This window comes from Ascaphus truei, chromosome 1, assembly GCF_040206685.1.
Source record: "Ascaphus truei isolate aAscTru1 chromosome 1, aAscTru1.hap1, whole genome shotgun sequence".
NCBI classification, from domain to species: Eukaryota; Metazoa; Chordata; class Amphibia; order Anura; family Ascaphidae; genus Ascaphus; species Ascaphus truei.
Window position 1 is genome coordinate 512,786,304 of NC_134483.1, and position 14,483 is coordinate 512,800,786.

General features: G+C 41.3%; 1 protein-coding gene across 1 annotated transcript in view; it reads left to right on the top strand.

Annotated features, from left to right (window-relative positions):
* The window catches only part of MXD4 (MAX dimerization protein 4), a 48,883-nt gene that overhangs the window by 24,651 nt on the left and 9,749 nt on the right, over positions 1-14,483 (top strand). The window contains exon 3 of the mRNA XM_075570843.1: positions 10,769-10,798. Coding sequence (XP_075426958.1) covers positions 10,769-10,798 — 30 coding nt within the window. The remainder of the gene's footprint in view (positions 1-10,768; positions 10,799-14,483) is intronic.

Sequence of the window (14,483 nt, forward strand, 5' to 3'; positions counted from 1 at the left end):
TGGTTCAGACAGCTTCTGCAGACGCGTCGCCATGGCAACGCATCGCCATGGCAATGCGGCGTCATGACGCCCAGAACACCGGAACCAAGGTAAGAGGGGGGTAGGGCGTGCTGGGAGGGGGACAGCCGACAGGGGGGCGCAGGAGAAAAAGATTGCACACCCCTGGTGTATAGTACAGCAGAGCTATGCCCTGCTTAAATATATATATTCGGGAAGCGCACGGGGCCTCTGTAAACCCTGCGCCCCCCACAGATAATCTCAGGGGACGCGCCCCCAAGTTTGCGCACCCCCTGCTATACACAATAGTCAAGGAAAATTGATTAATTTCTTTGCACAGCTTAACCCCCTTATAACGCTGTGCTTGGGGTCCAAAGAATCACATCGCGTTAGAAACAATGTACAATTGTATGCATTGTACAATAAAGTATTTAAGATACCAATAATCGTGTTGTAAAGTATTCAGAAATACGAAAATTGGGAGCCACCCTTGCATCGCGTTATAATCGGTTTCGCGTTGTAACGGATCGCATTATAACGGGGTTGAGCTGTATTCATATTTTCTTTCTGTACTGTACATAGAATTTTGCAGGCTCAGTAGTCCCTTCCACTTAGTCCTTATAACATGGGTAGCCAACTCCAATCCTCAAGAGCTACTAACAGGTCAGGTATTCACGATATCCCTGCTTCAGCACAGGTGGCTCAGTCTTCGACTGACTGTGATCCACCTGTGCTAAAGCAGGGATATCCTGAATACCTGACCTGTTGGACTGGAGTTGGCGACCCCTGGTTTATAATCTAATCTTTGATGGCGGATGCACAAGTAGATCAACTGAATTGTTCAAGGTTACTACAAGAGTGACCCTGATATCCGAACCAAGTATAGTCTTTTCAAAGGCATTGACATTATCACTGTACTCCTCCTCCCAAAATACAAGATCTATCGGCTGGGAATCGAATGCGTGCCTCCTGTGTGTTTTTTCTTTTTTCGCAGGTTGTGTGTTATCTGTTATTGGGCCCACATCAAAGCTTTTTCTACAGGTTATGCTTCCTTCTTTCTTTCTTTTATTTATTTTTTTTATTTTTTTTAAACCACAACACTTTTTTCATCTTATAGGGGAAGTTTTGTGGTTATATGAGAATGCAAAAGCTAATTTGTAAAAACATTCATGAAAGAGAGATTGGTGAACCAGTCAAACTCTATACTGTATGTTGTAAGGCAGGGTTGACCAACTCCAGTTCTCAAGGGCCACCAACAGGTCAGTTTTTCAAGATATCCCTGCTTCAGCACATTTATGACCGAGCCACTGATTGAGCCACTTGTGCTGAAGCAGCGATATTCTGACCTGCTGGTGGCCCTTGAGAACTGGAGTTGGCCGCCCCTGGTGCAAAGGATAACAAAGATTCCATAATTAAAGGTAAAATGTAATTTGACAGGTTTTTATCATTAAAAATACTGTATGTCCAATAACTTTTTTTTATTTAAGGAAGCAAAGTCTTTTCAGATGTATCAGAAATAGTGAAATATTATTTTCTAATGGAAGCAGTTATTGATGAAAAATATATCTAAACCATGAAAGCTACTGGAGGCTTTTGCAATATATTATGTGATTAGATTGGAAAAATTCATTTCTCCTCTTTCCCCTGCAAGTAATCATGATGTCATAATAAGACAAGCAAGTCGGGTTTAAGTGGCTGGTAAAATATGTAATACTTTATTCAAAATAAAAATTTATTTTTTCGCAGAACACACAAAAGTAATTTTATTTAAAGGGTTATATAAATGTAATTATTTTAAGGCTGACAATTAGGTTTTTCTTTGACAGTTTGTTGGATTTATGAGGAGGGGGGGGGGGTAGAGACACTCAGTCTTTGGGGCCTATTCTAGTACCTCTGAAGTGTGACACACTACTTCAAAAGTGTCCTTTGTGATCGGATTAGCATGCATTGCTATTCTGTAAACACTTCCCACATGTCCAATCTGTGTCTAAAAGGCTCTTTTAGAAGCGGTTTCACTCTGGCTCTGCCAATCCGATTGGTTTGTCAAAAAAGCCTCAAACGCACATTTTTTTTATTTTTTAACAAAACTCAAACTCTGTTATGCAAACCACTTCTAAAAATGCGCATTTTTTTCATGTGCGGCGAGATTTTTGTTGTGCAAGTTCCCTCCACACCCTGATATATGGGTTTGTCTGAGAGGGTAAACCCCATAAATCAGACTGGGGATGGAGTTAGTACCACCTCTGGTCACTCCGCTTCTAAAGCACGTACAAACAGGGCGTTTTGGCTGTTAAACCGGGCGCTTTGTCACTTTTTATAGAAGCGGTTTAGAAGATGCAATTTGCAATAGAGAATAGGGTTTAATCTCTCACATTTCATTTGGCTACTTCTGAACATGCCAAACTGCACGGTTTGGCACTGACAACTTCAGTGCTACAAGAATATGCCACATTGACTGTAGAAGCTGCACGTTGTTATGTGGTGTCCTTTATAATTTACAAATTGGTAGACATCTTAAAATGTCCCATTTGTGATTAGTGTGTCTACAGTGATTGTATTAATTAGGGAATGGATTAGAAGATTGTGTGATATTAAATCCAGCATAGATTGTCTGACATCGTTTTATGAGAGAATATCAACTACCAAGTCCCAGAATCCCATCTAGTGACTGGGAGAAATCATATGTAAATTTAGATGAAACCTGCATCATCATTATGTTTTCTTTACAATACTCTCCATACTTTTGATCTCATGAAGAGATGTCAGCATTGACCTTTCCAGCCCTGTCCCTAAGGACGATATGGGGTTGTGATCAATCTGATGGAAATATTAAATCATTTCATATGTATACTTTAGCACTGACTGGGAATAAGAATGGATTCTCCCTCTTCAAAGACAATAAGCAATATATACATGTTTCTAATCCTTGAGGAACCTTGCATCCCCTTTATTCGAATGGGTTACAAGATAAGCTTGGCACTGCTTAATAAATGTGCGCCAATGTCTTTAGCTTTAGGCTTATCCTTTTAGCTGTGCTGCTGACGGCAAGCCCATTCTTTCAGTAGACTTTTCATTTAAAAAGAAAAATGGGAATGCCTTCTGCCTCTGTGTCTCTAAAGAGAAGATGGTATAGCAGTTTGAAACTTCCAATGGCAATGCCCTGGCAAAACTCATAAATTGTTTAGGAATAAGCCAACCATTAAAGGAGCAATCCAAGCCGCCGATTTTTTTTTTTTTTTTTTTTAACAGAGGATTGAAGCAGGGGGTCTCCGGACGGAAGCCCATTAATTTCAGCTCTGGGACCCCTGATTCCAGGAATACTTAGGTGCCATTATCCCTCTGCTTTTTAAAGCTCCCACATCCTGTGAGCCAATAGGAAGCTGCACCGGATGGCGTTACGGCTTCCCAATGGCTCACAGGACACAGCAGCCTGAAAAGCGGCCTTTACGTGATCCCTGTAATCCAAGCAGAGCGACTACTGGCACCTACAACAGAGGTAAGTATCTCCAGAAGCAGGGGGTCCCTGGAGCTGAAATTCATAGGGTTCAGCTCCGGAGACCCCCTGCTTCAACCCTTTTGTAAAAATAAATAAAAATTCGACCACTTTCGCTTGCCGGTTTAAACTGGTATTGTAGTTAACATTGGTATACTGTTCCTACAGTATATGTGTCTGAACTGAATCCACCTTACAAGAGATAATCAGACTGTTATGAATCAGTTATAATACCTTGTAAGTACACCGCTGTTCTGCATCCACCCACTGATTATCCTCACGCACACCCAACCCCCACCTTCCCTGAGAGGCGGTAATAAGATCTGCTATGTTTTCATAAACTGGTCTGAATTTGTTTTTTCAGAAACCTTGTATTGCTAGTAGTTCGGACGCCCACCAGAAACTACTCTGCTGTGTCTTTTGTATATTATTGCGCGCTGCATTTTCCAGATCTGCATTAAAGCAGGGGACCCAGGAAACATCACTGAACCCAAATAAATACTGCTTCTTACCCTACAGTGTTTCCTGATATTCACTTTCTGGCTCCAAATACCGATATGGAATTTGCTGCGAGGAAATGCTTTTGTATTGGTAGTTACTGTAACCTAAACCCGTGGTGTGCAAACTGGGGGCTGGGGGCGAGAGATTTTCTGGGGGGTAAGAGGGGGAGCAGTGGTTAGTGGTCCCACAATCTCCCTCAAGGCATTTAAATTAAATACCGGGGGACTGCGCAAGGCCTCTGTAACTAACCTACCTTGGCTTCCAGCGATGCGTCAAATCACGAAGCAGGGTCACGTGATGACGTGTTGCCATGGCAAGGAGGGGGGGAAAGGGGCGAGAGCCGGTAGGGGGCTCAGGGGGAAAAGACATACGCTGTGTACAAAGACATGTACCCAGCCAGCTATATGTAGGCATTCATTTTTTATTTTATTTTGTCTTGATCAATATATTTGTTACAGCGGGCACTGGTCTAGGAAACGCTCCCATCTTTGTAACACCAGCTTTTTTTTTAAGAGCAGAGGATCACACGTGGTAAATATTTTGCCAGATTCATGTAACTAGTCTTTCCTTCTGAACGCGGGAGGGAGCTAGAATGTACAGAGTAAGCAGAAAGGTTAACGTCAAATCTAATCCAAATATTCAGCTTCTCGGGACTTGCATCTCTGGAGGTTGTAGTTTAAAATGTTGGCAGAGACGCGATTACTGCTAGAAAAAAAAAGAAAAATGGCATGGTGCTGATGTGTTCATTATTTTGGAATTGCCTTTTAATAGGGAAAAATACTGAATAGGCAGAAATCTTCTTTGGACATCTGCCAGAAATGTGTGTTTGTCAGTGCATCTTTCATTGGTAATACTGTACATGTTGAATGTTGAAGTGGAAATCAAGGAGGTTGCTTGCAGTTTCTAGAGAAGGAAAAAAAGATATCGTCATTTATTTTTGATTTGATTAGTAGAAGCCCAGTATTATCGTGGGACTTTTTGGTTTAGGATTGAACCTATAATTTAAAATGTGCAGCCTGTCCTGAAGGAATAATGCAATGGATCTGTGTTGCCATCAAAGTATTAAAGTGGCAATCCAAGCCGGCGATTTCTTTTGCAAAGTTTTTTTTTTTTTTTTACATTGTATTGAAGCAGGCGGTCTCCTGAGCGGAACCACGTTAATTTCAGCTGCAGGGATCCCCTGCTTCCGGAGGTACATCCATAGTAGGCGCCGGTATCCATCTGCTTTTTAAAACTCCAGCGTCACATGAGCCAATAGGAAGCTGAACCGGCTTTGAAAAGCGGCGATTATGTGAACCCTGCTTGCTGAGTAGAGCCGCTACTGGCACTTGCTATGGAGGTAAGTATTTCTGGAAGCAGGGAGTCCCCTGAGCTGAAATTAATGGGGTTCAGCTCCAAAGACCCCTTGCTTTTAATCCTGTGTAAAAAAAAAAAAAAAAAAAAAAAAACATGCTTTGGATTACTTCTTTAAGACACCAGTTTATGGACTCTGAATAGGATGGTCTCGGTGCAATTTTCAATAGGTTTAAGTTGGTTTATTAACCCAGAAGGAAACACAAGGTGAGTTGTGTCCTTGGGAATATAGGAAGGGGAGGTGACCGGTAAAATATTATTGTAGAGAACAATTCTTGCCCTTCTGATCTTTATTTATAGTTCGGGCTAAACTTTATGGGAACAGAGTGGCTTGTGTATACTGTCTTCATGTTGCATTTTGAGTTGACGTGATTATTGCATTTCACAAGTGGGAAAATAATAACGCAGAAACATTGGCATCTAGGAGCTCCCTAATTTTAGGCATTTTTCACAAAAGCAGTTGTAAGTGTAGCCCTGGTAAGAAATGGGGCTATAGTTCTATCCTCCTCCTGTGTGTAAACTCTGCTAAGGGCAGATTGCCAGGAGTTGACATGGGTTTCCCCCGCTTATGACACTGGGTTGTGTGAGTGAAGGTAGGTCACGTGACCCTGTGTCCAATCAAGAGACGCTGGGGCGGTGCCTACTGGAGGTTACATAAAGCAGTGTCACTTCCTATTTAGGGCACAAGGTTGGAGTGTGTAGTGTTAGTGAGTTAGGAAGAAGAGGAGTGATCAACTCATGAGTAGAGCTGATCTAACTATAGTTAGTAAGGTGGACCAAGTACCTCTCACCCTGCTTAGGGGGTGAGGGAAGAGCTAGCCCCACTCTGGATGCCCTTATTATCCAGAGTGGAGGCAGGACCATCACAAGGGAGAACAGTTAGTGGACTGTGCATCATGGTACCTGTCGGCTGCTGCCCTGCTGTGAATAAATAGACTGCTGCTTTTAAAGATAACCCTGTGTGAGACTGGAATCTCTCATCCCTGGAGGGGAAACTCTGTGGTAAGGATTCCACCCCACATTCCTGGGGCTTACTATAGATGGAGCCGCTGCACCATTGAACCAGAACGAAGGCATCCACCCCAGTAACCTGTTCCTGTTATCCCCCATGTCATCGCGGGAGACTCAGGCCCTCCTGTTTCCAGCTGGTATGCACCACACAGAGACACCTAGCCAGACCCCAGAACACCTTAGGGGACCCGATCTGCGATTGGGAGGGGGAAGAGGGGCTAGATAAGATTTTTAGGGAGGGATTTCCTTTCCATGTTTACTTGCACGTTTAACACTTTTTTTCCCCCACTGTATTGTGCCTGCAATACATTGCATTTTTAATTTATGCTTTTCAACATGTCTTAAATTATTTGGTTCTATATAACAAACAATTTTGTTGTTTTTTTACGGCTCCATCTCCTGGCTAAAGACATATTTTCTTAACTTTTACAGTCAATGTTTAATGAAGCTGTGTAAAAATACTGTGCATGCAAACAAGCGCAATGCCTTCTTGATTTGTTGCTGTTACCAAGCATATTAAGTTAACGTGTTGAGGCAATTGGGGGATATAGTCAACCGAGCAGAAGGGTAATGTCAATCTTTACAGCGACCACATAACAAAGCTCGTCAAATGCACATACAGTAAGTCATTCTCACCTTGAGGCATATGGGTTTTGTTTCTGCTACATATAAAAGTGTTTACATGGCAAATGGAGCCTGCTGTAACTTGTCTGAAGTGGTGGGATGATCGTTGTAAGAAATGTACCCTTTTTCCGTGGAATTATTATAACTGCTCCTAATTAGTTCCTTAGCACGTGCAGTAAACATACAAGATAGGAGTATATATGGTAATTAAATGACGGAATGCCTACAGGGACATTTTTAAACGTCATGCAAACTGTGCCTTGCTATGCTTGCAGCACACAGAACAAGGAAAGGCAGCCCGACACCTAACTGTTTTAGCCTGGCTGGAAGTCATTGTGTAATGTCTTCCCAGTGAGGGCCACCAACAGATTTCCCGGGGCCCAGGAATAGAGTTTCAACCGCCCCAGCCCCGTGTCAGTGGCCTTGGTTATGCCCTGTTCCCCACCCCCCTTTCACACCTGTATTTCTCTCCCCACTCTGTCTCTCTTCCTCCCTCTCTCTCTCACACCCCTTCTAGGCATAAGATTATAAAGCATAGGATTATAAAACGATGATTTAAAAAAAAAAAAAATATTAAAGTTACGTTGAAAAATCTATACTTTGAATCGGACCCGCCCACTTTGCGAGCCAATCAGCAGTCGGATGTATGAGGTAGGAGAGTAAAATGGAGGAAACTCCACCTTGGGGGCCCAAGGCAGCCATGTTGTTTGTGACAGGACGGACACAGATAGATGGACACTGTGTGTGTGTGTGTGTGTGTGTGTGTGTGTGTGTGTGTGTGTATGTGTGTGTGTGTGTATGTGTGTGTGTGTGTGTGTTGTGTGGTGTGTAAACTGTTTTCTTTCCAGCTGCTTTTAAAATTAGAGGCTCGCTTTATTTTTGGCGTCAGCTATAATTGGGCAAATACGGTACTTTAGGATTGGGTGCCGGAAATGCCTGAAAGAATAAACGTGCAGCGACCCTTTCTCCTCGCTCACATTGGTTATATTTGCATCATAATCATAAAGAACTTGGGGAGGAAAGTGACATAAATTCGTTCTGTGTTTACAGTACTTTTTATTTATTTTTTTGAATTGTAGAATAGAATTTAAAGCTAATTATTACATTTTTAATTCTCATATCATGGCGCCATTTGAGAGATTTATGAAAGCCTTTGGCCAATAATTAGCTAGCAACTGTATAATATTTTAGCATATCCATAAGCTATTCAATGGCTTATTCAGTTCTCTTGCTTTATAACTGTTTTGTACATTTCCATCACACGTGCCAATGGGATGATTTCCATATATTCCCTTTTGAGCATTCCAAGATAGTGATCCTTTCTGGGAAACAAGCCATCATTGTTGACATCACAGTAGAATATGGTGCGTGCGTGAGCAAACCCTCCAATACTATTTCTGGGTGTGTTTGATTTTTTTTTTGCAATTATAATGGTCACTGGGTGTAAACACTGAACATATTGCAGTATCTGCATATACACAAGCAATTGGTAGCCGTTATAGAAACAATTCTTACCCCTGCTCGGTATGTCAGGAAGCAGGTAACACAGAATTGGCAATGCCTTTACTTCAATGAACTTGAATACATATAAATGCATATTTAACTGTGTGACTGTTACCTCAGATATAAACATTGAAATTGACAGCAGATAAGAACCAATAGAGCAGGTTTGGCCAACTCCAGTCAAAGACTGAGCCACTGATTGAGCCACGTGTGCTGAAGCAGTGATATCCAGAAAACTTGGCCTGTTGGTGGCCCTTGAGGTTTGGAGTTGGCCACTCCTGCTGTAGCCCCACCTTGTAGCACATTTTATTATCGGTTGTGAAACCACCGATCCTATTAGATCTTCTGGTTTCCTTAATCTATGGGATAGCCTTGTGTATATCTCACGCATTTGTGAATTCTCTTACTACTGTATTGACTTCTAGCACTTTCCTTTCCACGAAGAAGCGTCTCTCACCCTCCAGTTTCAAAGCATGGCCTATTGTTCTAGCATTTTCCTCTTTTAAATATGCTTCTTTGCTGAATCCATTAATGTATGTGACCGTTTCTATCATGTCCCCTTCTCACTGCTCTCCTCCAAAGTGTACACATTGTAAGTTTCATGATGCAGACCACACCTAGCACAAGATGTACATGCATACAGGCATACCCCGGTTTAAGGACACTCACTTTAAGTACACTCGCGAGTAAGGACATATACTGTCGGTAGGCAAACAGCAGCTCACGCATGCGCCTGTCAGCACATCCTGAACAGCAATACCAGCTCCCTACCTGTACCGAAGCTGTGCGCAAGCGGGGAGACTATAGAGCCTGTTACAAATGCGTTATTTACATCACTTATGCACGTATATGACGATTGCAGTACAGTATATGCATCGATAAGTGGAAAAAAGGTAGTGCTTCACTTTAAGTACATTTTTGCTTTACATACATGCTCCGGTCCCATTGTGTAAGTTAATGTGGGGTATGAATGTATAGGACTCCTATCCATGGAGACTGTGATGGCAGATACAATAGATATCTTGTATGCATGTATGTCTTTATTTATATAGCGCCATTAATGTACGTAGCGTTTCACATTAGTAATACACTTGACAATCATATAACTACAAATAACACATCATGGGAATAAGTGCATCAGACATAAAAGTAACATTGTGGAAGAGGAGTCCCTGCTCCAAAGAGCTTACAATCTAATTGGTAGGGAAATTCTCTTCAAAGGTATATGATAGACAAGTGCTTGTGTTCTAGAGTAAGGGTGCGCAAACTGGGGGGGGCTGGAAGCACGAGATTTTCTGGGGAGCGTGGCGCTTGCAGAGGCCCCGTGCTCTTCCCCACATCATTTAACTTAATTGCCGGGGGAGCGTGCAAGACCTCTAACTCGCTTACCTGCTCTCCGGCCATGCGCGGCGTCAAGTTACGTCATATGTCGCCGCCCATGCCGGCAGGTAAAGGGGGGGGGGTGCGTGAGCAAAAGGGGAGAGTAGGCAGGGGGCGCAAACAGAAAAGTTTGCCTACTCCTGTTCTAGATGGTGGTAGGGCTGCCCGACCGAAACCGAAAGGGAGCCCCTTCCACGTCCGCCAGCCTGGGGGCAGCAGTAGTCATGTGATCGCGGTGGAAGAGATCACATGACTGGACACGCTGGAGGTCTGGTGCCCCATGACCTCCGATACTGTAAAAGTGAAGACACTCTTTCGGCTTTTCTTTTTGCCTTGCAAATAACTCTAGTGCTTTGCTGATTATTGTATTTTTTATACTACACATTTCTGAACATCTATATAAGAAGGGAACAATAAACATTTGTTTTGAGTAAGTTATATTTACAGAAAAGTAGACTTCCTCAAACGTTAAACAAAGCATAGCAGAAAAGAAGATCTAACTGTTAATTAGTTGATATAGTTATGGGTTAAGTCATGTTCTCCTTACTTTAAATAGCTCCATGTCTCCACTACTGGACTGCAGCATGTTTTCCATGAAGGTAGCAATTTAATTGTGTCTGTGTCAAAGAAAACCAGTTTCTGACTATAGATGTAGCGTGGCTGCAGATCTCACTGCCGGCCCACAGTCATTCCCCTCATTAAAGGGAGCGCGCTGTGGTTTGGGGTTGCACTCTGGTCGCCTGTAAGGATCATTAAAGGGAGCGCGGGATTCTAGTAAAAGGAGACCATTACCTCTCAAATGTGTGTCAATGTTAGATTATGTTGGTCAATTAAAACGCAGATATTAATACATTTTCTTACATGGGTTAGCATTGTGAATAAAACTTTTCTTTTTTCCCCCAATAGGTCATCACACAATGAGCTAGAAAAACACAGGTAAGCTCACATAATCTAAACATGCAACCTTGTTTGTTTCTACTGGTGAACTTTAAATGTGCATTAACTCTCAGTAGAGTTGTAAATCACCCTATCGTCCAGCTTGGATTAGAACAGATTTAAAGATGACTTTTTTTGGTCTTCAAGAATTCAGGTTTATTGAAAATGTTACTTTGGTCCTACCCAGATCTTCATTGGGGCTAATTCAGCTAGTACTGAAGATTTTTCTCAAGATTATATTTGTTTCTAGTGTCTACGCATCCACTTAACCAGTGGTTCTCAAACTGTGTTCCCCAAATACCTTTAATAGGGGTCCCTGAAGCTTTTCAGCTCCCCCCTGTAGTCTGCAAGGAAGGTTTTTGTTTTAGATATATTTTTTTAATGTAGTTAGAAATACATTTTTAAGAATTGAATGAAAATTGTGACATAGTCACAAGATCATTCACAGAAGGTACATTTGTGGTGCACCACAAATGTACCTTCTGTGAATGATCTTGTGACTCTGTCACAATTTTCATTCAATTCTTAAAAATATTAACTATCGTACATAGGTAGCACCCATTTGTGTCAAAATTAAGACACATGAAAGGAATATTATAAGAAGTGAAATTATCTATTATAAAAATTGTGAGCGGTGTGCTATGTCTCCTGTTTTCTATGGTTAGAAATAAATGAATGAACAGAACTAACTATAATAGTACTCCAAACGGTTATCGACATTGAAGTGGTCCACAATATGGAAACGTTTGAGAACTCCTGCTCGAAACATGCACACAACTTAATAATAGGGTGACTATATGTCCCGGTTTATCTGTGACAGTCCCGGATTTAAATGCAACCTCCCAGTGTAGTGACAATTTTCTCAAAATTGTTCAAATGTCACAGTTTGAAGCTTTTCCCTGATTTGACTCAAAACTGTAAAAATAGAACGTGCATGTTTTTATGTGATTTGATTATATTAAAGAGTAAATATTTTAAATATATTGGTAAACTCTAATTAAACGATTTATTAATACAGTATAAACCAAATTGTCATTTTGCTACACTCAAGAGTTTGTGCTATGTTAGGAAACGGACATACATCAACAATGCAGCGTAAACGGGGACTCAGAGACAAATACCATTATAATATTTATTTTGAAATTATATCATTTGTTTTTATAAATCATTTTTGTTCATGTGTCCCCAGTTTCTACTTTTGAAAATCAGGTTGCGCTTGTTAAAGGGTCTCCGGGGTCACTCTATTGAATACTTGATATCTAGGTGTCTTTATAACCTATGAACATCAGTAAATGGATTTCTCCCATGCAGTTTTTCAGACGTGCACTACCCGCACAGCATTTCCTGCTCTCAGATCTATTTTAAGTCTGACTCCTGCCATGTAACGGGTGACTCATCTGCCCTTTGCAGTACAGGTTGAAGCTTGTGCTGCTCATTATAAAGAGAAGAAAGAAACTCATTGAATGTGCCCGGAGTGGACCTTAACCCAAGCTTATCCATTAGTAAATTGCATCCCCCGTAAGGCTGTAGTGTCTCCCCCTTAGGAGAAGTGGCTTTCACTCCATTTTTAAAAAGTGCCTAAGTAGGTAGCTAGGTCAAATCATGACATGACAACACTTCTGTTCCTTCTGAGATGGTAGACTAAAACAAGTAGTTAAAATTATTTAAAAAAAATTATCATCTTGTTAAACACAGGGGCATAGCTACCTAATTTTAGAAAGGTTCAGATCGGGGGGGGGGGGCAGCTCCAGTCCTCAAGGGCCACCAACAGGTCAGGTTTTAAGGATATCCCTGCTTCAGCACAGGTGGCTCAGTCACTGAGCCACTTGTGCTGAAGCAGGGATATCCTTCAATTCTGACTTGTTGTGGCCCTTGAGGACTGTAGTTGGCCACCCTTGGTTTAGATGATATATTTGCATCTATAACAGAAAGAAGAGCGCTTGTATCATGTATGTTTTCAATTAAAAGAGAAAGTGAAACTCTTATGTTTGTAAGTACAGGCATACCCCAGTTTAAGGACACTCACTTTAAGTACACTCGCGAGTAAGGACATATCGCCCAATAGGCAAACGGCAGCTCACGAATGCGCCTGTCAGCACGTCCTGAACAGCAATACCGGCTCCTTACCTGTACCCAAGCTGTGCGCAAGAGGGGAGACTATAGAGCCTGTTACACATGCGTTATTTACATCAGTTACGCACGTATATGACGATTGCAGTACAGTACATGCATCAATAAGTGGGGAAAAGGCAGTGCTTCACTTTAAGTACATTTTCGCTTTACATACATGCTCTGTACCCATTGCGTACGTTAATGCGGGGTATGCCTTGTACAAAATGTCGTTGTATATGTATTGGAAAATAGAAAAATTTGTGACTTCTAGTACCATCAAACTTCAACCTCTGTGCAAAGCTCTAAGCCGTATGTAATAGGGGTTCAATTGCACTGCATTAAGGAAACCAGGTTAGAATTTGAAAAACACTTTGGATTTTTATCATATAATGCTGACACACAGCGCATTTATTTAATGATCATGAAGACTGACATTGCATAGTGCATTTCGTATTGATTTGTTAGCAGGCTAAAGAGGAGTAGGTATGTGTTAGTAGGTCTGCACCAATTAAACATATTCATTGAGAAATGTGTAGAAGCGCATTAAAGATGTTACCCATCACTAATTCTTTGGTACCATATATTCTTACATTATGTATCTCTGTATACAGTGCTCGCATTTGTCTGTCTTTTTTTCCCAACGTATTACTCTTAGGCCCAGATCCACAAAAGGGGGCTAAGGTTTAGCACACCTGTACTCCCATGCATATGTATAGGAGTAAAAGTGTGCTAAAGCGTAGCCACCTTTCTGTTTATCTGGGCCTGTTCTTTTAACTCCACAAACCTGCCAGTGCCACTGGCCCAATTTAGTGTTGTGTGTGTGACTGCACCTTAGGACATTTGCCAAGTTTTTACAAATGAATGACAATCTGTCATTTTCAAAGCTAAGAGAAGAAAAGGATTTCCTAAAAAGTAACTTGGCTCCATCTGTTATTCACGTAACAGTGGCACTTTCCATTGTATGAAACCTTGTTGTGGTGTGTTAGGAATCCCCTCTCCCTTCCTGGATTGTACGCATGAATATGGTGTCAACCTTTCTCAAATATGGTCCAAGTAGCTTTCCCCCAATGTTTAATACATTCTGAATATTTTGATGTCGGGGACATTACAATTTCTTTTAAAAAGACTATAGCAATGAAGTTACACATTAATTGTGTTTTAAAGCAGCGTTTCTCAACAATTTTGAACCCATGGAAATCCCAATTGATATGATGCAATTACAGAGACTGTCAATAATTAAGTGCAATAAAACGGGTTAGAAATGAAATACCTAATCATCACTAAGTTATCCTTTTTGTATTTGCATTTATACATTTACAATGACGGCATCACCTGAATGACGTTATTTGTAAATACTGTACAATTTTTTTTAGTATAAATAATGTAATGTATATTCTTTTAGCAATAATGCACTAAAATGTTTTTTTAAGGGATTTTTTCATACAAGTCTGATTTGAGAAACCCGGCTTTAACCCCACGAGTGTAAGAGGAACCTGCAATATATTGCATGTCCATGCATTGCAGGCCCTCTTGCTTATAAGGGGTTATGGACATGTTGCATAAATCCTCACTC